Consider the following 22,903-nt stretch of genomic DNA (forward strand, 5'->3'; position numbering starts at 1 on the left):
TTATACAAACATAAAAAATCACGAAAAAGAGAACGCCGAGTTGCAACAAAAAAGACGAGAGGAGGAGAGAAATCCCCCAGGCAGACCGCTGCCGGCACAGAGACAAAAGTCGCTGACAGAATCTTTTCTGTCAGTAAAAGAATATCCAGGTAGCTCCTACACAGTAGTGAAACTAATATTTTAGTCATATCGGGTCTTCAGTTTTAGTTAATGTTAATTTTCAAAGTGATACTAGTCATCATAGTTGTTACTTTAGCAGACTGATTAAATATACACCATATTAAGACATTCAAATAACACAGTCAGCTCATTACAAAGTGTTATCTAAATGAATTATTTCATTGGAAGTAAAAAATATTTTAAACCTGAAATATGAAAATGGCAGAATATAATAATCCTTTAGTGTTAACTGTCAAAGGGGCACTGGGATGTATTTAGGCTACATTTAGATATTTATATATATATATATAGATATATCTACATATAGATATATTTTCACCTTATTTACTTTATTTTTCTCAAACGTTTGTGTGCACTTTATTTATAAAAACTAGAGAAGAAATTTTTATTTTGTTATATTGTTTCTGAACAAAAACTGAATACAAAGTCTAATTGAAAAAGAGGAATTTAAGTTTTACAACATGTTCTCCAGTAATAATTTTGTAACTCTGTAACTTTAATAACTTTGTTTATTTTTTCAAAAAAGCCAGAGAAGAAGTGCAATGTTATTATATTTTTGTTTTTGAACAAAACCTCTAACTGGGAAGGAAGAATTTGACTTTTTTAAACATTTGTTCCCTAGTAATAGTTTTGTGCATTTTGTTCTTTAAAAAAGTCAGAGAAGTGTAAATAAAGGGAAAAATTGTTTTATTATATAGTTATTTCTGAACAAAAACCTCAGACTGAAGGGAAAAGGAATGCAAATTTTCAATATTGATTTTTCTTTTGTGCAGATTTTATGTTAATAAAAATATATTTTTTATTTGTCTAACTTTGCTTAAAATCTGTTATGGGTTTTAACATGCACATAATTAGTTAACAGTGGAAAGCAAAAATCACAAACACATTTAGTGGTCAGTAAATGTATTCAGATTTAACATATGATGACACACTGCTTGCCCCTACATGAAAGCACATAAGCTGCTTGTTTAAGTACAAAGTATCAGTATCGTATCGGTATCAGCAATACTGGCCCTGTATTTACTTGGTATCGGATCGGTAAAAAAAATTGCAGTATCGCACACTCCTGGTGTGCATACTAGCTATACAGTCCCTATGTCCTTCTGCTTACATAGGCACACTGCTAACAACTAAAGCTAGGATTTGACGTTAGGTAGTGTTAGTTAATAGTTGTTTTCTTATCTTCGTAGCTGTGTATATATGACGCAGCATATAATTTACATCCTTTGTCTAATTTGCTGGTTGGAGCTTTAGTGATCCTGCAAATCCGATGAACATCGGTTAATTATATTCAACTTTGGTAGCTCTTTGTAGACAGAGGGTGTAGAACGTCGCCATTGTTTAACCGGAAACAACCGAGCAGTAATAAGTAGAACGCGGAAGTGATTGTGCAACCAGCGGATTGAGAGTAAGAAGAAGAAAAAAAGAGACAGTTCATAGATCACCCACAGGCAGCGTCAAACAACAACAATAATAACAACAACAATAACAATAATATAAACACCTGAATAACATTGAAGAGATCCAGTGCTGAAGCTCGTCAGTCCCATTCAATTTTTAATCCAATGATGAAGATAACGTTTCGATTAAATTACTCACATACCTTACCAAATTCATTACGTTATATTACATTACATGCATTTAGCGGACGATCCAGCGTCTGCTAAACTCCATCACAAAAGAAGATGACTTGAATGTTGCACTTCACCTCCCAGTGGAGTTGTTTCTGTTTTTCTCCAAACAAAACAGAATCGTATTTCAGTAACTAATGTGTGAAATATTGCCCGCCAACATCGACAAATTTAATTGGTTTCGTCAGACTTGCATTTCCTGTTGCAAGCTTTTGTCTCAACAAGCCATTGAAACACGGCATAATTAGTACCACCTGAAATGTTTAGAAACAGTGTTGTGCGCCGAGCTCTGTGTTGACCTCCTAACGGGATATTATGATGTAGCCAGTTAGCTTATTAGTTTGTACATCGCGGTGGCCACGAGAACGACAGTGACCAAATCATCTCCTCACACAAGCTGGCCCTTCAGTCAGGATGCAGGCGCTCCTCTGCCGTGGGATGTCGATATTTACCTATATTTTCATTTCCTTATCAAACGCTTAATTCGATCGATGTTGTGAACAAATTTCTTACAGCTACACATCAAGATAGTGATAACCACGGTGAGTTAAAAACGCACCTAAATCACGTTTGTTAAAAAAGACCCAAAAAAGTTTGAATCAATAATTTTATTCAAAGGCGGTGTCCTAGTCGATAAAGTGGTGAATAACTCGCAAATCATACACTCACTCTGTAAGCGGCTGCCGCCCTTCCGACAGCAACCTGAAACGAAACTCAACGAATCGCTCCCAAACCGGGTTTGGTGGGCTAAGATGAGACAAGTTTGGGACCCTACCCGTGTGACAAAATTTGTTTAAAACCATCAAGAAAAACCTGTTGCGGTCACGGGGCGGGCGCTTGTCCAAGCTTGTTCTGTTTCCTCTTGCTCATTCGTCCTCATCTGCAGCTCCTTTCGGTGCAGCTTTCCGACCCGACTATCAAACTCCCCTTTAAACAACGTTGGTCAGCAGTGTCTCTTTTCTCTAGTCGGTGTTCATCAACATTTCGCTTACGTTCATCGAACCGCACACCAACAATAGCCTTTCAGGTGAGTTTTTTCCCCATCTTTTTTCGGCTTACAGGTGTCTGGTAGTCCTTAAAATCGTACGGGGGAGATCTTGAAGGATACTTGTGGTGAATATGTGAAGTAGTGAACATTTGGAGTTAGAAACTAAACCACAATTGTTTGGTAGGCTTCACACAGAGCTGTCAAACAGCTCGGACTAACCAGGAACTAGAACGTAATGTTAAATAGTGTACTGTTACTAACAGCATAATGCTCATCATCCATAAATCCCATTGTTCTGTCTCAGTCTGGCCCCCCTGGGTAGGCTACCATCTCTCTGTGTTCTCAAGTTTATGGGCTAGTGGTGCCTGTCACAGCATTGAGATTAATAGTTACAGCGGCATGTTGAAGCCTCTCATGTTTCATGGAGGAATTGAAGATCATGCTTCTGCTCTGTACAGATTAGGGTTACCCACTCGCTATGAGATAACGTGGGGTGGATTTTGTGTGGAGGAGAGCGTCTGCCAAGCCTTGTATAGTTCTGTCCCCCCCCCCCCCCCCCCCCCTTCTCTTTTGAAACTCAGATCTACAGTAAAACCGCCACACGACGACAGTTTGCAGGAGGAAGCAGAGAAGAGAGAAGAGAGATGGCGGAGAGCAGGTCAGCTGGCAGTAGTGGTGGGACGGCAGGGTTCTTGGCCAGACGGGTTCAGAAGCAGCTGAGCCGGGCCCAGGAGAAGGTAGGCAGTTGCAGGCAGGTCCAGCACCACGCTGTGTCCCTGTATGACTGAAGAAAATGTTGCATTACTTTGAAAGCGTGACTCACTGTGACCAAATGGCCACAGAGTTTTGCAGCCCTATTGCAAAGCGCCAACTTCTTGAGCAGTAGTGTTCAGCTCTGTTGGGTGTGTTGGGTAGGGTTCGTTTACACGCTGGAGGTTGGTAACAGCAACTATACACCATCTGTGGTGGCCACAACTGTGCATGCTAACCCTCTCTGAATGGGCAGAGCGCCCTGATGCCACACGTTCCCTGGACACACAGCCCTCCGTGTTTTACCTAACAGACCGAGGGGACTTTCCTAAGACCACCAAAAAAAAGTCATGTTGAGAGATTTTATTGTCAGCCCATTCATATACAAGCATACAGTAGGGTTTCCCTGGGACCCATGGTGCTACATTCATCAGAGAGCTTCAAAAAGAGCTACGCTTTAAAATGTATGCAACAACGCATGTGCCATTGCAGCTGTTTGGATGCAAATGTATGTGTCACAACCATTTAATACTGTACCTCTGGCTGTGAAAGCAAATCTCTGACCCTCCTTGTGCTTGAGGTTGTGAGAGCTTGCTTCTGTTGTGTGCTACTAATGCTGAAATTTATGGAGAAAGCATCATGTCTCAGGAAGGTTGGTGTACCCAGTTTCCAGAGAACAGCTGACTATTAAACTGGGAGAGAGACATCCAAAACATGCCAGGATGTTCCACTTTCACTCACCTATAGTAAAGAGGTAGTACAGTATCTGGCCCCCGAAGGAAAAGCAGCGCAAGTACCCTGGGTTATTGAAGTGTCACCAGTCAGAGCACTCTGAATTTTGAAACTGATACAGTTGCTGCCAATTATGCCTGGATGGCCTTTGCATAAGCGTAGCTTTAAAACATATGTGATATGTACTGTAGGGAAAACTGCTATATTTATAGTGCACACATCATAGGTCAGCTTGCATGATGTACAGAAAAAAGAATCTCAGAGCTGATGAAAGCCTGAAACACACACGTGTATGTATTTACTATTTACTTAAAACCAAGGCTCCTTCCTCCATAGTCTGACTTTAGTGGTGAATATCCTGTGTCGTAAACCCAAGGGGTAAATGGAGCACGGTTGTGCCCAGACCTCCTCAGCCTCAGAGTCCAGTTGGCTCCAGATTTGCTGAGCAAATAAATGTGTGGAGATGTTGTGTTTCTTGCCGTTGCAGCTGTTTGGACACACAGGCACAATGGAGTGCGCTTCATAGAGCTGCTGCTTGCTGCTTCCTGCCATCTGTTCACTTCCTCTCGCATGCCTCGCTGTGGCTTCTGGTCTGCCACAAAGGCAGAGCCATGCTTAATTTTCAGCGCTTCAGAAAGCATCAACATATTCACACCAGGGTTTTCGTTATCCAGTAATTACTGGTTTTTGCCTGGTAAAATTAATAAAAAACTGTTAAATTAAAAACTTGCCGGTCAAAATGTCTGGTAATAATACTCGTACAAAACGTAGCTATAATGAAGGCTATCCCTAAACAGCAAAACATGCTTATTTATGAGCTCAGCGAGGTGTACCCTGACTTGGCTACACTGGCTAAAATTGCCTGTGTTCTGCCCGTGTGAAGTGTGCCAGCAGAGAGGGGCTTCTCTGCAGAATTGAATTAAGACAGTGCAGCAAATTCGTCTGGAGGAGGAGAGAGTGACGCGACTTATGCGCATTGCAAGCTGCAAAGACACATTGGACATGTTTGATTTCAAGTTGGCAGCAGAGGACTTTGCCGTAATGAAAAAAAGGAGAAAATAAAATGTTACCTGGTAGCCTATTGGATACATTTGATGCCATGTAGGCCTAGCCTTTTTTTAACAGGTTACAGTTTACAGATGCTTCGTAATAGCCTACATTTTAGTGGCTAATGATGAGGTTTTGCTCAGTCATTACTGTTCGTTTAGCTTAATCGTTACTGTTCATTAAATAGTCAAACTGATTGGAGGTCATTGTCATTCTTTCGTCAACCTAGGTGTACATTATATTTGCTGTTATTGAAACATGACCAGTAAGTTTCAAATTTGTCCGCTAAAATAAATTCTCTCCGGACACCAGACTGGCAAGAAAAAATCCTAGCGGAAACCCTGATTCACATAGTGGTTCTGTGCTCACAAAAAACGCAATAAAAATGTTGTAACAGAATTTGATGGAAATGCGCCAGTTTGGTTTGATGCATGTTTTTGAAACAGGTAGAGCTGGCACTTTTTTGAATGAAGCAAACAGATGAGATTCCAGCTGTGATGTATGGATGTGTTTCTGAGTTGAAGCTGTTGGATGTGATGTATAGATGTGTTTCTGATTTAAAATTGTTGGATGTGATGTATAGGTTTGTTGCCGAGTTGAAGCTGTTTGTTCGAAATGACAAATAGATGTGTTGTTTTGCAGGTCTTGCAGAAGCTGGGGAAGACAGTAGAGACCAAAGATGAGCAGTTTGAGCAGTGCTCTCAGAATCTCAACAAACAGCAGGTACTGTAAGCATGTCTGCTCTGGATGGATTCTGCTGGGAGTGCAGCTACTCTGGCTAACTCTCAGTAACCCCCATGTGAGAGTTGTGGCTCAGTCAAACCCAAATCTTGGGCCATGTATCAATATCACTGCGTTCTCCTCCACCCTGTCCCACTTAACTGGTTCAATAAGTAAAGTAACACCTGTTAACACTGCAGCAAAAATATCTTAAGCGTTAGATTCAAGCCCAACCTGTAATGCAATATATACATCCATACGTTTGCAGAAAAGGCTGGGAATGCTTGGGCTTATTAAGTAATTAGGAGTGGTAGGAGTGAAACTCAGCAGCAGACAGATGGTGTGCTGGGAATGTTTGATGGCTGTGGCATAACCCAGCCCTTCATCCTTACCATAGAAGCTCAAGGTATCCCACACAGTCTCAGATTCACAGTAAGCAGCTGCTGTTCTTGATATTAATTGGAAATTCTATGTAGATGTTAATGACACATTTCGTTGCTATGGCCACTGGTTACATATTAGCAGCAGAGCAGGGCAGCTAAGACATGTTAGAGGAGACAGTGATAATCGTTTTGCCTACTGGCCTCAATGTCAGTGGCTCTGGTTTGCATTCTTAGCCTCTTTCTGGTTATTTCATTTGGATAGGAAGTCTGTTTTCTGGTGTTGGGCACTCAGTAATTTGAAAGACACCTGTAGAACCGGCTTCATGTGGATTAGGATTGGCTTATTTCCCTGTGGAAGGTGCAGTAAAAAAAATTGTACCCTGCTAGACCCAAAACAGACAGTTACACAGACTGATGAATGAATGGAGGATATGTCCCATATGCCTGAATGTCTTTGACTATCAGTCACTTCTTCATTTAAGAAGGCTACGATGACAGGTTTTTAGTGTGATTCACAGCTTTCACAATGCATTTAAACACACACATGTGGCTATGTGTTTGTGTGTATGTATGTGTGTGTGAGTGTGGCAGGGGAGTGGGGTTGGGGGAGCAGCCAGGCATCAGAGTGAGGTGGTAAAATACTGTGCTTGGTTGATTAGTTTGAACACGCTCCGCCTATGACACAGGAAGTGTGTCTCCACCCAAAGAGGAGTAGTGTTTTACCGCAGCACAGTGCTGAGCTCTGAACTTTTCCTTACATTTCAGGCCTTCAGTAAAAATTAACTCGCTCACCAGGCATGATTTCCTGCCTTCAGAATGTTTCTGTACCTATTCCATGTGAAGGATTTGTGAATTCACTGACTTATAGGCTCCTGCTGATGTTTTCCATTATGTTCGAATACAGTACATTTGTTTAGAAGATGCTCTTATGCTCTTCACCTTACTTTACAGGTTAAAGTTCTTTTAAGTCATCCATTTATACAGTATATACTTCCATGTCAAATAGGAAGTAGCAGATGATTTTTAAGAAGATTAAGCAGATAAGGTGACTTGAAAAAGCCACCTTACCACCTTACCACCTTACCGTTCCTTCTTATTCCACCCGATTTGTTGTCTGTAACTCCTCCTACAGCTTTTCCGATACAGTTATGAAATATATATATAAAGTAGCATGGTTGATGGATAGCATGCAGTTGATGTCACAATGGGCCTACTACAGCAGCCACAGATGCAGACCTTCTGAACCAGAAAAGCTTGTAAAGACTAACTACCACCATGTTAGGCTTTTTCATGCCAGTTTAGTTTGTCCTCAGAACATTCTAGGTGTTGTATTTCTCTCTAAATGACCCTGTCAAGACTCAAAAGAGAGATTCATAATCAAGACCAAGCGTGATTAAAGGCAGAAGGTGCCTGTGAATACAGTAAATAAAGAATGCATCTGGTGGAACATGTGGTTAATGTCATATCAGAAACCGCTCATTTTAACTTGCTCAGAAATGTGAAATGGCAATAGTGCCAAAACGGAACTGTTACCAATGAAATACATAGCAGATTCTGAATAAAGGTGTACCTCTATATCTCAAAGAATCAGAGTGGATGATTTCACTTTTGTATTGTAAGACTTAGGCTGTACATGCTAAATATCACAATAAGTTTACCACAAACTGCTTGATAAAATGTAGAATCCAAGCAAATCATACATATTCCTATATTCTAATATTATAATGTGAAGCATTCAGAGTGTCTTGGGAAGACAAATCCATCAAAATGCTGACCCAGGACCCCCAAAACCCTGACTGTGGCCGTCCCACCAGTCCAAATCAGGGTCATGTGTGTGGGGTTTTATGCAGACACTAGACAGTATAGATCCTCCTATCCATTTTCACATTATCAGTATCATTTTACGACTTGCCTTTTTATATCTGTTGGTTTAAGATCTGATATTTCCTCAATATTTTCTGAATATCTGGTGGTTTCATTTCCCCCTCAGCTTTTCTTTTTACCATGAACTTTTCACCAGAATTTCATACAGTTTCTGTCTTGGAGCTCCTAATGTTTTTTTTTTGTTTGTGTGTTTGCTTGCTTAGCTGTTCTATTTCTATTTTTTTCTCTGTTCATCTGTTTTACTTATTTATTTTAATTAAACTAATGTATTTATCCTCAGCGAGTTCAATTATTCATTTTGTTGTATCATAATGAAGCAACAGAAAGCAAATTGAAAAGTAATCTCTATGCTCTCCTCCATTTGCAGAATGATGGGAACAGGTTGTTCAAGGACATAAAGGCATACTTCAGTGCTGTGAAAGGTACTGTGGCTGTCTTACTTCCATATGGGTTTTTCTTTAGCATGTTTAATAAGCACCTGCTGGATTCTAAGGAGAACCTCATGCTCTGGTCCCAGCAGCCCTCCTGGGGTCTAAGGCTGTGGCTCTTACAGCTGGAGTCTACATCTGGACAGCTAAGACGAGGTTGACTTTGGCCGCGCCCTCACAGGAGGAGCCTTTTGTGATTTCTTGCTTCTATTCTGGGCATCGGGAGTGAAAGTAAAAGGAGAAGGAGAATATTGTTACACCACAAAACAGACTGCCTTTCTCACTGGAATTTCTGTGGTCCATTTCAGATGAAGGCTAGACATTATGTTGTGTTTCTGTGGTCTCTGAATGTGCTGGTCTTAATGAATGAAAGCCAGCTGTATTGTATTTCTAACTGTTGGTAAGGAGTGGTGAAAGAGACTGAAAATGAGAGCAGCAAGAAAACTTGCTGTCTCCATCCTAATCCATAGTGCTATGTTTGAAACTTGTCACAGGAAACCACTGATAGTGTGACCTTCTAGACATGGCCCAGAGAGCCACATAGCACATGGCAGCCAGCCCAAAATAACTGTCCTGAAGAATGCTACTTATTCCCTTTCACATAATTGTAACTGTCTTAGATTTGGCACAGTGCTTACCTGAATTAACCACAGTCCCCCAGTGAGCCCCTGGTAAACGCCTTCTTGAGAGAGAGGGAAGAGAGTTCTGATTAGAGACGACGAACCTCATTAATGTTCTGAAACCATTAGATGACCCGTGCAATCACACCAAACTGCCAGGGCAGGATTTTGAATTCCCTTTGAAAGGAGTGCATGGATTCGTCTCCAGTCAGACTTGTCAGACGGATGGTTGCATTTGACGGAAGATTGAAGTTTTAGAGGTGTGTGCGCTTTGACTCAGACAGCTGCCATGGAACATGCTAACATTGGCTAAGTTGCCCTGCTCTCTGATTGGCTTGAGTGGCCCTGTGATTGAGGTGGTGATTCATCATGCTGGTCATAGGTCATAGGCAGCACTGTCCCATCTTGGCAAGCCATAGTGTAGTGTTAGGAGACAGTTTTGTGGAATGGCATGGCGTTTGATCCGGAGACACGCTATGTGTATTCGAATACAAACGCTGGAGACAAGCGATGTGTGTTCAAATACAAAGCGATGTCGTTACATCCGACCGGAGCCAAACGGCTCCTCTTGTGAACCCTATGGAGCCAATTAGGTTACAGCGCTCAGGAAATACCCAATTAGAGAGGGAGCTGTTTAGCTATGCACAGCTCCACAAAACCAATCAGAAACAGCACCCCCTGTATAAAAACTGTATAACTGTATAAAAAAGAATGAAATGTTATACTAGTTGAACTTCTGCTCAATGCGAATGTTCCCACGGCCGGCTGTGCAAATAAACCTACCTGTCCTTTGCTGCAAACATCGAATCTGCTTCTTTGTTGTAGCGAAACCCGTTTGGGTGTTCCGGACTTTTACTGACAGTAGTCAGGTGAAGGCTGTGCAACGGTGCTCCCACGCTGGCTGTAAGTGATACTCTGGTCTTGTCCTGCTCTGCAGGAATGCACGAGACCTCCAAGCGTCTGTCCCAGTGCCTGAAAGACATCTACGAATCAGACTGGCAGGGCATGGAGGACCTGTCCATCATTGTGGAGGTGAGTCCCTAATGCTCCTTGTCCTATGTCACAGCAGGGTGGCGTGGTAGGGCACCCTGTAGCTGCTGGGAGTAGAATTATACTGTCTCTTGGCCAGTAAGATCTCCAGCTGCTGCATCAGTCAGGTGGCTGAAAGCCGGATCAGAAAAATACACATTTAAAACCCTCAATCTTGTACAGCCAAGTTACGGAAGTGTTTCTAATAATACCAATGCAATGAGCAGGAATATTATGACTGCGGTGATGTCAAGCCGCTGTAGAGGGGCTCAGGAAAGACCCTTGCTATGAGCACAGGGTGAGTCCTATAACCCAGGTTTGACCCATACCATGTCACGGCCCAACAATAATTAGAAGTTCACAACAGTGGAATAAATTCAATTTGCTCCCTTGGGGATAAGGATTGGGTAGTATGTCAGGGTCCCCTCGTCACACCAGGTGGCATATGTGTTTAATGGAGGGTCGCTCTGGCTACACCCTGTGCTTTTGTGCAGAGGTTGCCATCCTGAGACAAGTATAGCATACAAGTGCAGATTCCAAAATTTGGGAGAAGAAGCAGTGGAAGAAGCATAAAGGGGGAAAATGCTGTTACACTGTAGGAACATTATGAGTTCTTTAAGAGTACTCATGATTATAGAGAACATTACATTATGATTTCTGTAACAGTGCTCATGGTTATGAAGAACATTAAATTACAATTTCTCTAACATTGCTGTACCCTGTAAAATTGTAACAGGCACAGCAGTGAATTAGTTGGCTTTTAGGTGGTGTAATATGACTCATGGTACTAACAAGGTGCCCATGTGAGGAAACATTAAGCCCTGTTGTAATCGTTGAACTCTGGGCAGAGCTGACTCCTGCAGGTAGGCAGGTCATCTCTGTTTACTCTCTGTGACAGAGTGAGGACCTTCTGTGGAATGACTACGAGGAGAAGCTAGCTGACCAGACCGTTCGGACCATGGAAAATTACATCAGCCAGTTCCCTGAAGCCAAGGTGGGTCTCAACTGAACCATGTGCACCCACTGCTACTGAAGCACTCACTCCAGCACAGGCTGGGACACACTAAGTGGAGACTTTGCATAACTATGCATTATGACAGAAGCGTGCTCAAATACTCAGTGTACTTATGTATGAAATGTACTCAAATATTCAAGCCTAGTGGAAGTGCACTGGAATATTCAATGAAATATTTACTGCTTTTCCTGTAAATTATTGGATTCTGCTGCAGTAGCTGTTCCACACATTTTTCTAGGTGGTTTATTATTTACATTTACATTTATTTATTTAGCAGACGCTTTTATCCAAAGCGACATACAAAAGTGCATACAGTAAGTATAGCGACAGGATGTGTACAGTTCCACAATATTATATGGCATGTTCACATTTCGTCATTTAACTGAGTATCACCTTTTGATGGGTCGGCTGGGAAAATTTAGTTTGGTTTCACGTTTGGTTAAAAGTTGGCTCAGTGGGCAAAGCACTCATCTCTGAGTGCACACGGAGCCTTTGGAATTCCATAATTCCATCTCAGCTTTCAACAGCACCCTCTGGGGGAGACAAAATTATAGTGCTCAGATAGCAATGATTGTGAATTTGGCACAGACATTTTACCATCTGCATCTGTGTCTGGTACTTAAAAGGTGTCCACGTCTGGTCTTGTTACTGGGTGACGTGTTGCTGAAATGTAGCACAATGCCCTGACCCCTTCCCCTCATTCTGTCTACACTGTCCTCCAGGAGAGAGTGGCCAAACGTGGCAGGAAGCTGGTGGACTACGATTCCTCCCGTCACCACCTGGAGGCGCTGCAGAGTGCTAAAAAGAAAGATGAAACTAAGATAGCCAAGGTGGGCGGTCATGTGTGCACCTCACACGCCTCCTCAGATCAGCGTGAGAATGCCATTAGTGGTAGCTAATTTAATTAGTCACAGAGCTGGATGAGGAAGCTTCCCTGGTTTTATAGCAGGAAAAATGTCATTCATTTTCTGTGCTGTGACTCGGCTCATTACATACTGAGCTTCTCTCTGGACTGTGCTCTCTGCAGGCAGAGGAGGAGTTTAACAAGGCGCAGAGTGTCTTCGAGGACATCAACAAGGAACTGCGGGAAGAGCTGCCAGTGCTATATCAGAGGTGAGATCAACACAATACTGCCAGTGCCCTGTCAGTGGTGAGATCAGTGTAGTAATGCCAGAGCTCTATCAGAGCTGAGATGAGCACAGTACTGCCAGTGCTCTATTAGAGGTAAGATCAGCGTAGTGCTGCCTGTGCTCTATCAAAGGTGAGATCTGTGCAGTACACTGATGGGAGACAGCATGGACAGACAGGTCCAGCATATTTGTGACTCTGAGGGCACTCCAGTCCCATTCACATTCCACTATTGCTCACTCCGTATTCATTTCAGAAGACTTTTGAGGTTTAACCATGTTAGTCACCACCACGGGGCAACACACGTTTGACACCATGTGGCAAATGTACAACATAGAATGTTTAAATGTCTAAGGTCTGAATTTTGCCAGAACAGATCAGTTAAAGGACTACAGTTAAAGGATTTAGTGCTGTTGAGCAGCTCCAAAACCCTGCTGGACTGAGGACTCTCATTAGTGCTTTGATCACAGGGCTACATTGTGTGGCCTCTCCATGGGCATCACTGGTTCAGCCTGACTGAGTTAACCTAGGTTAACCTGGGTTTGCCAGTGATAGTGATGTGCGGTATGTTATCTGTGAAATAAACGTGTTGTGTACACTTTGTTTGTACTCAGCATTAGTAATCTGTGCTAGTTACCTGACCCATTTCTTCTCATTTTTGGCGCACAGATAAATGGGCAGAATGGAATGGTACTCAATTCAGTTATAATTAAGATATACAAGATATAGAATTTTAGGCCAAGGACAATTCATTGAATATTGACCTAGCTGAGAGAGCTGCCCCAAGATTTAAGTGCCTAATATTAAAATATGTTGAATATTCACCTTAAATGGTACCTTTCTACTGTCACAAATATACATCCAACTACACATTTTTCTTTTCACAGGTGTAATCTGGGTAACTGTCAAATAATGTTAAACATTTATTCATTTGGCAGACACTTTCATCCAAAGCAACTTACAAGTGAGAGCCAGATCAGCATTCAGTCAACAGCCCATTCACAACTTACACAATTAATAGCAATAGAACATTAATTTGTGAAATCATATTTTAAAAACATTTTTAGAATAATTCTTGGCCTTAAACATCCTTTCAGCACTCATTTTTGTCTTACAAATGGTACTTTTGGGCCCAACTACATTATCCTAAAAACAAACAACTTGGATGAAGCAGTATTTTTGAAGTGTGAAGTCATTCCGTTTCTGTGCTCTTGTTGAACAGCAATACAAATGCAAATAAGTGGTCACCACTCATTTGCATGCTGATAATCGGAGCAAGTGGTATAAATACAGTTCATACTGAACACCATTGTCAAAGCAATGGTGTGTTCAGGGCCAAGACCTCCTCCTTTCCTTTCTAAGGGTCTGCTTTCACACTGACTTGGCGTCTGGAGTTTGCACGTGTGTCCCTCCTTCAGCACTTCCTCAGCGATACTGAAGTCCTGCTGCTGTATTTATAAAATGTGCTGAGTAGTTGCTTTTTTAAAGTTCTCCCTGAAGACCAGACAGTGGCCATGTTAAAAAGGCCATTTGAATTTCTGTTTGCTTGTAAATGTATTTTATTTATTTTTCAATCCTTTTATGTCTTTTTATAGACTCCCACAGTTATCAATGTAGGCTGAGAGAAGTGGCTGAGATCCCATAACCAGTTATCATAGCCCTGAAAGCCTTTTGTCTGTGTAGGGTTTATTATTGTACTTTAATGCTAGCTGTTAATATTTTGACTGTAGTTGCACTCAGTCGGTCTTCCCAAAGGTACCCGTTATTACAGCGCTGTGTGGCTGATTTCCACATGTTCAGATGTGGTCTTGATCTACTGCTGTATATATGACTTTTTGAGATGCACATTTGCATCTGGGCTTTGTAAGTCTCCTTGAAGTGTCTCTCTGAAGAGTGGCTGCCAAATGTCTAAAAGCAGCTGACATGCTCTTTTCCTTCCTATCCAAAGCCGGATCGGATGCTATGTGACAGTTTTCCAGAACATCTCCAATCTAAGGGATGTGTTCTACAAAGAGATGAGCAAGGTAAGTTGTCTCTCCTCTTCTGACTGGGAATGTGTATGGGAGAACCAGGGAAAAATCAGCTCTGTAACTCCAGTAGGAATACATCAAAATGATAGCTCTGGTACATGAATGCTAAAAAATGGGGTTTCAACAAACACTTAGCAAGCTAATTAGTGAATGTAGCAGTGTCGATCAGTAGTGCCTGTCATTAATAGGGTGTCTGCCATGCTAATATATTAGGGTTAGTGGGCTTCCCACCATGCTGATATACAGTATTAGAGCGGATGGTCTAAATGTTAATAGGGTTCCTGTCTGAGTTGATGGAGCCAAGTAATTGAAGTGAACCAGAAATGCCATATCGGAATGTCTGTTTACTGTCTCATAACCAGGGGTGTACTGGGAAAGAAATTCAGCCCTGGACTTAACCGCTAGGACTGGCCCGGGGGGGGGGGGTGCGAATTAAAGTACCTCTTAATTAGTTAATGTGCATGGACTTTACAAACGATTATATTCTTCTGAATATACGTCACGTAACAAGTTTTATATCATTGCATATGATATGCAGCTAGCTAGCTAGGTACAACTTGGACATTAGCGGTCCTGAAGTTTCCTTTAACCTGCTATATAGCCAGCTAGCTTGCTTGCCTTGATAATGGCACACAGCGAACATTGAAAACTTGTCTCGTTTTATTTAGCGTTAATTTAAAAAACAACAGTGACAATGCAATATTTTACTTAGGTTAGATGAGCGCGTTGTTGGTAAGCTTACGCACCTAACCTCTGCTTGAACTAATCGTGATGTGACTTTGTCAAAGTAAAGGATTACAAATTAACGTGTCATTGAAAACTGCTGTACAACATGCCAGTGAACAGTGAAAGCATTCATTAAATTATGGTATCTTGTTATTGAAATAAACATTCATTTCTGAGTCCTCCCAATTGAACCATTTCATCAGATGATAGGCACACAGAGAGGGCCGGTAAAAACTTTGGATTTTTTGACGTTCCGATGTGGCCACCCACCGGGATTTGGCCCGATGGCCGGTACACCACTGCTCATTACACCGCTGTAAATATTCCTTTACATAGTTTTATTGTACCTTAAGAAAATTATTTCTTTGAAGAATAGTTCCTCAAATGTAAAACTAAGGGGGTGTGGGGTTGGGGCGGGGAGGGAAGAATTTGTGCTTTGGCTTTAATGGGGAAATATGGATTCCTGTCTTTCAGCTCAACAATGAGCTGTACAGCATCATGAAGAAACTGGAAACACAGCATTCAGACAGGGCCTTCATCATCAAAGGCTGGCAGAGGTAGGCACCTCTAAACTGCACAAATGAGCCATGTGCTTCAAACAACAGTAGACAAGGACAGCTCCTTGATGAACACGACCATCTGTGTAGTATCACACACAAAATACATGCTCAAATTGTATAAAAAAGCAAAATTGGCAGAAAATTAACTGAACTCCAAATTGCTCCTGTTTTCAAGGTGTGAACATAAATCCCTAAAGCTGTAATTATTTCTGTGAAACATGGTTGAGTATATTTAACTCTACATGTCACTGGCAATGAATTGGACACTCAAAATCAATTGACCCACATTCTAACTACTTGACTGCTGAGCTTTGTCATCGTCAAATGGGGTTTGGATTTTACATGATCAGGCACTCATTTTTGATTTTGTGTTTAAGTAGTAAATATGAAGTCATAATAAACCACTCTTCATATTTGTGCTAAATTTGTACATGAAGTTTGTACTATCCTCTAATAAAATTAAAAAAAAATGTTGTAACTTTATCCATCTGAAAAGCATTGCCAGCCAATTACATTGCAGCTTTCACAAATTTGCTATATAACTGCTGTAAAGCCCAGTATGCATTTTACTAAGAAAATATTGGCTAAAGATAAATGTCAACTAAGTTGTAGCCAGTTATACATTGCAGCCTAATAATGGGCTAAATTGTCACTAATTTCATGGATTGTCAGGTTTGCTGAATTTTTTTTTTTTTTTCCTATCAGTGGTATTTTAATTTGATTTTTTGCTCATTTTTCAAGATTGACATTTTTTCAGGATTGTTGTACAAAAATAATACAATTGCAGCTACCTGTTTTATCTGTCTCCAGTCAATTTAAAACAGTGAAGTGATCAGAAAATTTAATATGTGAAACTGTATGCCTAATTTGAACTAGAATGGCATTGCCAACACGATGAAGATTAATCCCAGGATAAATCTTTCTTCAGAAGCATGTTCTGAATTTATTTATTTAGGAATGCTGGGAAGGGAATAGCTCCATGGGTGATCATTTTGTGTGTCCTCTTTGTTTCTGCTCTTTCCTCCCTAAGCAATAGCACTGGCAATGGGACCAAGAAGAGGCGGTCCCTGATGATCTCTGCCCCCATCCCATGCAACACCGCATTCCCCTCGGATCACAGCACCAGCCTCACCCCCATCCAGAAGGATGGCACCAGCTCCGCAGAGTCACGGGAGAAGGAGGCAGAGGCTGCTCCTGTGCCAGCCACAGGGAGTGCACAGGACCCCCATGGTACCCCCACTGATGAGACCTCTGAATGTGAAAGTCCTAAGAGGGATTCGAGCCCCATCCCTGACCCCATGGCTGGACACCCTGGCTGGGAGGAAGCCATGCCTGTGGATTTGGCCATGAAGGCAGGGGGAGCAGAAGAGAAGCATGAGGAGGAAGGGGAAAAGGAAGTGGAGGATTTGGAGCCCCCTGGAGCCCAAACAGAGCACAGTTCCACTCAGGACTGGATGGTCCATGCTCCAACGCATGACAGAAGTGACAAGGGTGATGGTGCCTTTGAGGTGGAGCCACCAGGGACGGCAGACAGCAGACCCAAACCCGCCCCGCGACGCTCCCTTCCTTCCCTGGAGTTAACACCTTCAGTGGCACTGGGCCCAGAGCCCATGGAGGGAGATAGAGACGAGGCTGCAGAACAGCCCTCTTTGGACACAAATGGCATAGACGCAGACACTGCTGGCCAATCAGACGCTGAGAATCCCACCAGCTTTCTCTACAAGGTATGGGAGATTCAGGTGACTGGGGCTGATGTTACAGAGAGTGTGATGGGTGGGAGTGGGATAACTCTGTGTCTGAGCCATATTACAGAAGAGGCGTACTGCAGTGCTTCTGCAGGGCTCATCCTTGCCTTTATTAACAGTGGAACCAATCTGCTCCTGACTTGTAAGAAATGTTATGAATATTTAATATTATAATGTCGACAAATTCATACTGATTTGACTGAATCACCTCAGGATTAATGGTGTAATATGGATAAATTCCTACTGATGTGTTGTAATGTGGGTAAATTCACACTGATTTGGTCTAACCATGTTGTAATGTGGGTAAATTCACACTGATTTAATCTGACTGTATTGTAATGTGGGTAAATTCACACCGACTTGGCCTAACCTTGCTGAAATGTACATAAATTCATACTTGATTTTTTTTACGTGATTCCAGGGGGTGGCATTGGAGAGCCATCTATCGCAGGAGCCAGGAGAGCTACAGTTCCAAGAGGGCGATATAATTCTAGTCCTGGACAATATCAAGCAAATGGTTAGTAGACTTTAAAATGTATATTATAATTTATTTTAGAATTACAGCCATGTCGGGCAATACAGGATTCATAGAGGACTAAATTCCTGAAAGTATTTTTCAGATTTTTAGACAGTGCCTGTCATTAGTGCGGTGTCACTCGCTGTTTGGTGTTAGGCCGGGGTTGCTCAGTGCTTGGTGTTGCTTGGTGTCTGTGTTTAGCCTGTGTTCTTTGGAGCCTGTGTTTAGTGTGATGTTGCTCGGTGCTTGCGTTTAACGTGGTCTTGATTGGTGACTGTCTTGTTGCTTGGAGCCTGCATTCAGCCTGTGTTGACAGTAACATGTTTTTTTGTTCTTGTCCCTCAGCCTGAAGGCATGGTGAGGGGAGTGAAGGAGAGTGACTGGATTCAGCACAGGAGTGCAGTGGATCACTCTGGGATCTTCATGGAGGACTTGATCCAGCGGGTTGAAGCAGAGTAATGCTGAAGACATCTGGGGATTGTGGGAAATAAAGCCATTGGGAGACTGGCATTCTGTTAGAGGACTTCTCATTCACTGTTTTTGTGGTTGCAATAGTTTTTCCCCCTCATAGTGGACATAATCAAACACACACAGTATGGACCACCCCCAGATCTCGCCCTGCTATCCATTTCAGAGGCACTTCAGCAGAAAATGGAGCACATGTGATTGGTTGACTGAATCATCTCCAGATCTGTGACTTGGCTGAATTAATCAAAATATTTTTCCTCCTGGCTAATTGCAAAGTGTTGTCCTATATTGAATATTTACATTAGGCATAGTGCTGACCCAGAATGCCAAACTGTATTGATACATACTGATAAATTTCTATTGTGGTAAGTACCAAAACAATCGGCATCCATAGGGAATAGATATGTAATTTGCAGTTATTCAGAACACCTTTGCAGATTTATGGCAACCTACTGTAAAAAGATAATTTGCTATTTTGACATGATTGGCTTCATAAGTGTTTTGTGTCTCTGTCTTAGATTTTCAGATTTTGCACTGATAAATGGTTTGTGTTAAATACAAGACATGTAATGTAGATAAGGTAAGTCCGCTATCTTTATAAGGGATTTTAAAACAAAAAGAAGAGTCAAATAAAGATGAATATTTTAAATGGACTTTGTGAATTGCACTGTGGAGCAATGCTGTATTTCCAGTGCAAGTTGTTCATTGCTGTTCCTATCAGTAATCTGTTACCTTTCCTCATTTTTATGAGGTCTCGGAGTGAAAAAGTGTGGCATTTTCAGGTCATGTTACAAATCACAAAAAATGTTTTTTTTTTTGTCTGCCTGTAATGTTTATCTTTCATATAGGCAAATGAAATAATGTTCTAACTCAATCTGGCTTGATGCTTTTTCATACTTCTTTTTCATACATCTCACAACATGAAAGCTGGCCACATTTGTCAGGTTGAAATTTGCGCTCAGTGGAAGTCATTTCAACCAACAGGACTGCAGAAGGGCAGCCAGCTAAATATCCATGTTAACATGCCAACTTGTCTCAAATTTTTCTTTTAACTTTGCCTGCTTCATTGTTCCAATAACAATAAAACCATCTGTCTAAAATAAGCTTGATGCACTGCTATGTTTACACTTACTTATGCTAAACAGTATGCCAGGCTCTCGCTTGGCTCCGCTCTAATCCATGCCTGCTACTGCCAGTAACTTGGCCCTGCTGTGTTGCAGACCTATGCCCTAAGTTTCTTTTCCCATGACAGATAGATGCTTGATTACTGAATAACTGAGGCAAACTCTTTTCTCTTTCTGCCTGCAGTGCATGGCAAAAGCTGAGAATGGCCAATCTTCCTATGTCCTTTCATTCAGAGGGAATAGGTGGTTTTCAAGAAAATTATGATGGGGAAGAAGCAGAGGAAGCAGTGAAAAGTGTCTCCAAGTCTAGTCATGTATTGTGTGTTGTTGTGTCTGAACTCTGTGTCAGACCTCTGTGTTACTGTGTTTTTTCAGTAGGAGACCTCCCAAAAGGACATGAGTCTGCCCTGCAGAAGTATGGGGTTTACCATGCCAACGTGTAACTTGGCAGACGGCTCATCTGAGTGATGCAGGCAGCTGAAAAGGTCTTAAATGATTCTTAACATAAGTGTTGGATTTGCCACATGAAATAACACTGTTCTCTTATTCTTCCTTTTGCGAGAGACATTTTGTAGTGAACTTAACATTTTATTGGCAGCAAAGTCCACTCCTGTCACAGGGCAACATGAAGACATGATGATAAAAACATCCCTAACCATGTATTAAGTGCTCGTTTTACTGACTCGTGGTGTGATAATTTTAATCTGCCATGAAAAAATTTGTATTATCTAAACCCTCTTGATATGATCTGCTATTCTTCATCTAACAAGTAAAAAACAAATTTTTGGATACCTCAATATGATCTAATAGTCACAATGTGACACGTAAAAATCCAAGTTCTTAAAAAAAATGACCATCACAGTTTATTGCCCTGTCTCTTTGCAAGACCACTTTGTTTTTAACTGTCAGTATAAAATGTACATACGGTTTTCAAGATGGTTTCCCTGCCTGTAGTTGAGGGAACTACCCAGCAGAGGGGGCTCCCTGTGACATGGTCATATGGGAATGATTGTGTTGATGGCTGAGCCACATGTATGTACAGGTGACTGTCAAAATGAAGGAAATACCAACATAAAGTATATTAATAGTGCATGGGCCACCATGAACCACCAGAACAGCTTCAATACACCTTGATACTACAAGTGTCTGGAACACTGTCAGAGGGATACAACATCATTTTTCCATGGGAAACTCCATTATTTGGTGTTTTGTTCAAGGTGCTGGTAAATGCAGTCTCAAGCTAAGCTCTAGAATTTCTCAACTGAGTTGAGATTTGGTGACTAAAATGGGCTTTGCATATGGTTTACATCACTTTCATGCTTATCAAACCGTTCATTGACCACTCGTGCCCTGTGGATGGGGGCATTGTCATCCTGGAAGAGATCAGTCCCATCAGGATAAAATGCTTCACCATGGGATGAAGGTGATCACTAAGAATGCTTTATATTCATAGGTGTTCTCTATGTCCTCTCAGGGGTTGAGTGGAGCTTAACAATGCCAGGAGAATGTACCCCACTCATAATGGACCCGCCAGAACTCTTCACCATGGAAAACAAACACTCAGGCCTGCAGGTGTCTGTTGGAGTGCACTACACATATACTCATCTGCTAGTGGAGAACAGGGTGAAGGATGACTCATCTGACCATATTACTTTCCACCGCTTAGCAGACAACTACCTGGGTTCTTTGCACATTGTGGGTAATGATGGATTGATGTACTGCAATTTTACCGTGGTTTCCCTCTCTGTGAAGTTCTTTCAGAAATTGCCTGCTCATGCCCTAGATTGATATATGCATTCAGCTGATTCAGAGTTGCTTGTCTGTTTTGTCTTGCATTTCTAACCAATGCATGGACATCATGGTCAAGCAACATGCGCTATAAACCAGTTGCCCCAAGCTGTGGATGTTTTTCCCTCAGATTTCCATGTCAGCATCTCCTTGGCCAATGCTTCTTGTGAGACATCAACAAGTTGAATACTCATCACCAAAGTTCCTGCCAAACATGCCCCAACAATCACCCCTTTCTCAAATTCACTGAATCTTTTCTTCTAGCCATGATAACCAAAATAAATGCCCAGCATTTTTACGAATGACCTAAGCATGATGTTAATTACCTAGTTACCTCAGGAACCACACCTGTATGGAAGCACTTGCTTTCAATATACTGTGTACTAGGGGTGGGCGGATCGATCCAAATATGGATAGTATCAATACCAACGATGGTATCACTATCGGATCGATACTAGCGTGATAAGATCAATTCTTTTGTTCCAGTTTCTCTTCTACGTTCAGTATGTTACTCCAATTTCATCAAAAGGTAGACACGTGTGTGTAAAGCACAGCTCCCTTTACGTCTTGCCTGCTCACTCTGCTCCCCCTCTCCTCCCCGCTCTACTGTTTTTCATGTGACTCCGCAGCGCCTAGCAAACACTGTTAGTTGCACTGAGCGAGAGCATGGCAGAGAGAAAGGGGAACGCTGTTTGGAGTTATTTTACAAGCGAAAATGAAAATATTGCAAAATGAAATGTGTGTAAGAGAGCTGTTCGTTACTGTGGCAACACCACCAATTTATACAAACATATAAAAAAAATCACGAAAAGGAGAATGCCGAGTTGCAACAAAAAATGAGAGGAGGAGAGAAATCCCCCAGGCAGACCGCTGCCGGCACAGAGACAAAAGTCGCTGACAGAATCTTTTCTGCCAGTCAAAGAATATCCAGGTAGCCCCTACACAGCAGTGAAACTAATATTTTAGTCATATCGGATCTTCAGTTTTAGTTAATGTTAATTTTCAAAGTGATACTAGTCATCATAGTTGTTACTTTAGCAGACTGATTAAATATACACCATATTAAGACATTCAAATAACACAGTCAGCTCATTACAAAGTGTTATCTAAATGAATTATTTCATTGGAAGTAAAAAATATTTTAAACCTGAAATATGAAAATGGTAGAATATAATAATCCTTTAGTGTTAACTGTCAAAGGGGCACTGGGATGTATTTAGGCTACATTTAGATATATTTATATATATATATATAGATAGATATATCTACATATAGATATATTTTCACCTTATTTACTTTATTTTTCTCAAACGTTTGTGTGCACTTTATTTATAAAAACTAGAGAAGAAATTTTTATTTTGTTATGTTATTGTTTCTGAACAAAAACTGAATACAAAGTCTAATTGAAAA

The 22,903-nt window shown here is 41.5% G+C and overlaps 1 protein-coding gene across 2 annotated transcripts; it reads left to right on the forward strand.

The window, feature by feature from the left end:
- The first annotated feature begins 2,642 nt into the window (after positions 1–2,642).
- LOC118779504 (bridging integrator 2-like) lies at positions 2,643–19,083 on the forward strand. 2 transcript variants are annotated; one of them, XM_036531649.1, is made up of 13 exons: positions 2,643–2,838; positions 3,381–3,536; positions 5,971–6,051; positions 8,683–8,737; positions 10,301–10,395; positions 11,291–11,386; positions 12,130–12,237; positions 12,435–12,520; positions 14,484–14,559; positions 15,766–15,848; positions 16,882–17,575; positions 18,018–18,113; positions 18,459–19,083. In XM_036531649.1, the coding sequence occupies exons 2-13, from the start codon at positions 3,444–3,446 to the stop codon at positions 18,570–18,572; spliced, it is 1,677 nt and encodes a 558-aa protein (XP_036387542.1). In that variant the 5' UTR covers positions 2,643–2,838; positions 3,381–3,443; the 3' UTR covers positions 18,573–19,083. The 2 variants fall into 2 exon arrangements, with proteins under 2 accessions (XP_036387542.1, XP_036387543.1); XM_036531650.1 differs by having other exon boundaries at positions 3,411–3,536.
- Positions 19,084–22,903: the final 3,820 nt, after the last annotated feature.

This window comes from Megalops cyprinoides, chromosome 6 (genome assembly GCF_013368585.1).
Source record: "Megalops cyprinoides isolate fMegCyp1 chromosome 6, fMegCyp1.pri, whole genome shotgun sequence".
Classification (NCBI taxonomy): Eukaryota; Metazoa; Chordata; class Actinopteri; order Elopiformes; family Megalopidae; genus Megalops; species Megalops cyprinoides.

Bases quoted from the DNA above. Each gene is read 5' to 3' on its own strand.
- LOC118779504 (XM_036531649.1), top strand. From the start codon at position 3,444: ATGGCGGAGAGCAGGTCAGCTGGCAGTAGTGGTGGGACGGCAGGGTTC. The intron at 15,849-16,881 runs GTAGGCACCTCT...TTCCTCCCTAAG, and splicing joins ATCATCAAAGGCTGGCAGAG to CAATAGCACTGGCAATGGGA. The intron at 18,114-18,458 runs GTTAGTAGACTT...CTTGTCCCTCAG, and splicing joins TGGACAATATCAAGCAAATG to CCTGAAGGCATGGTGAGGGG.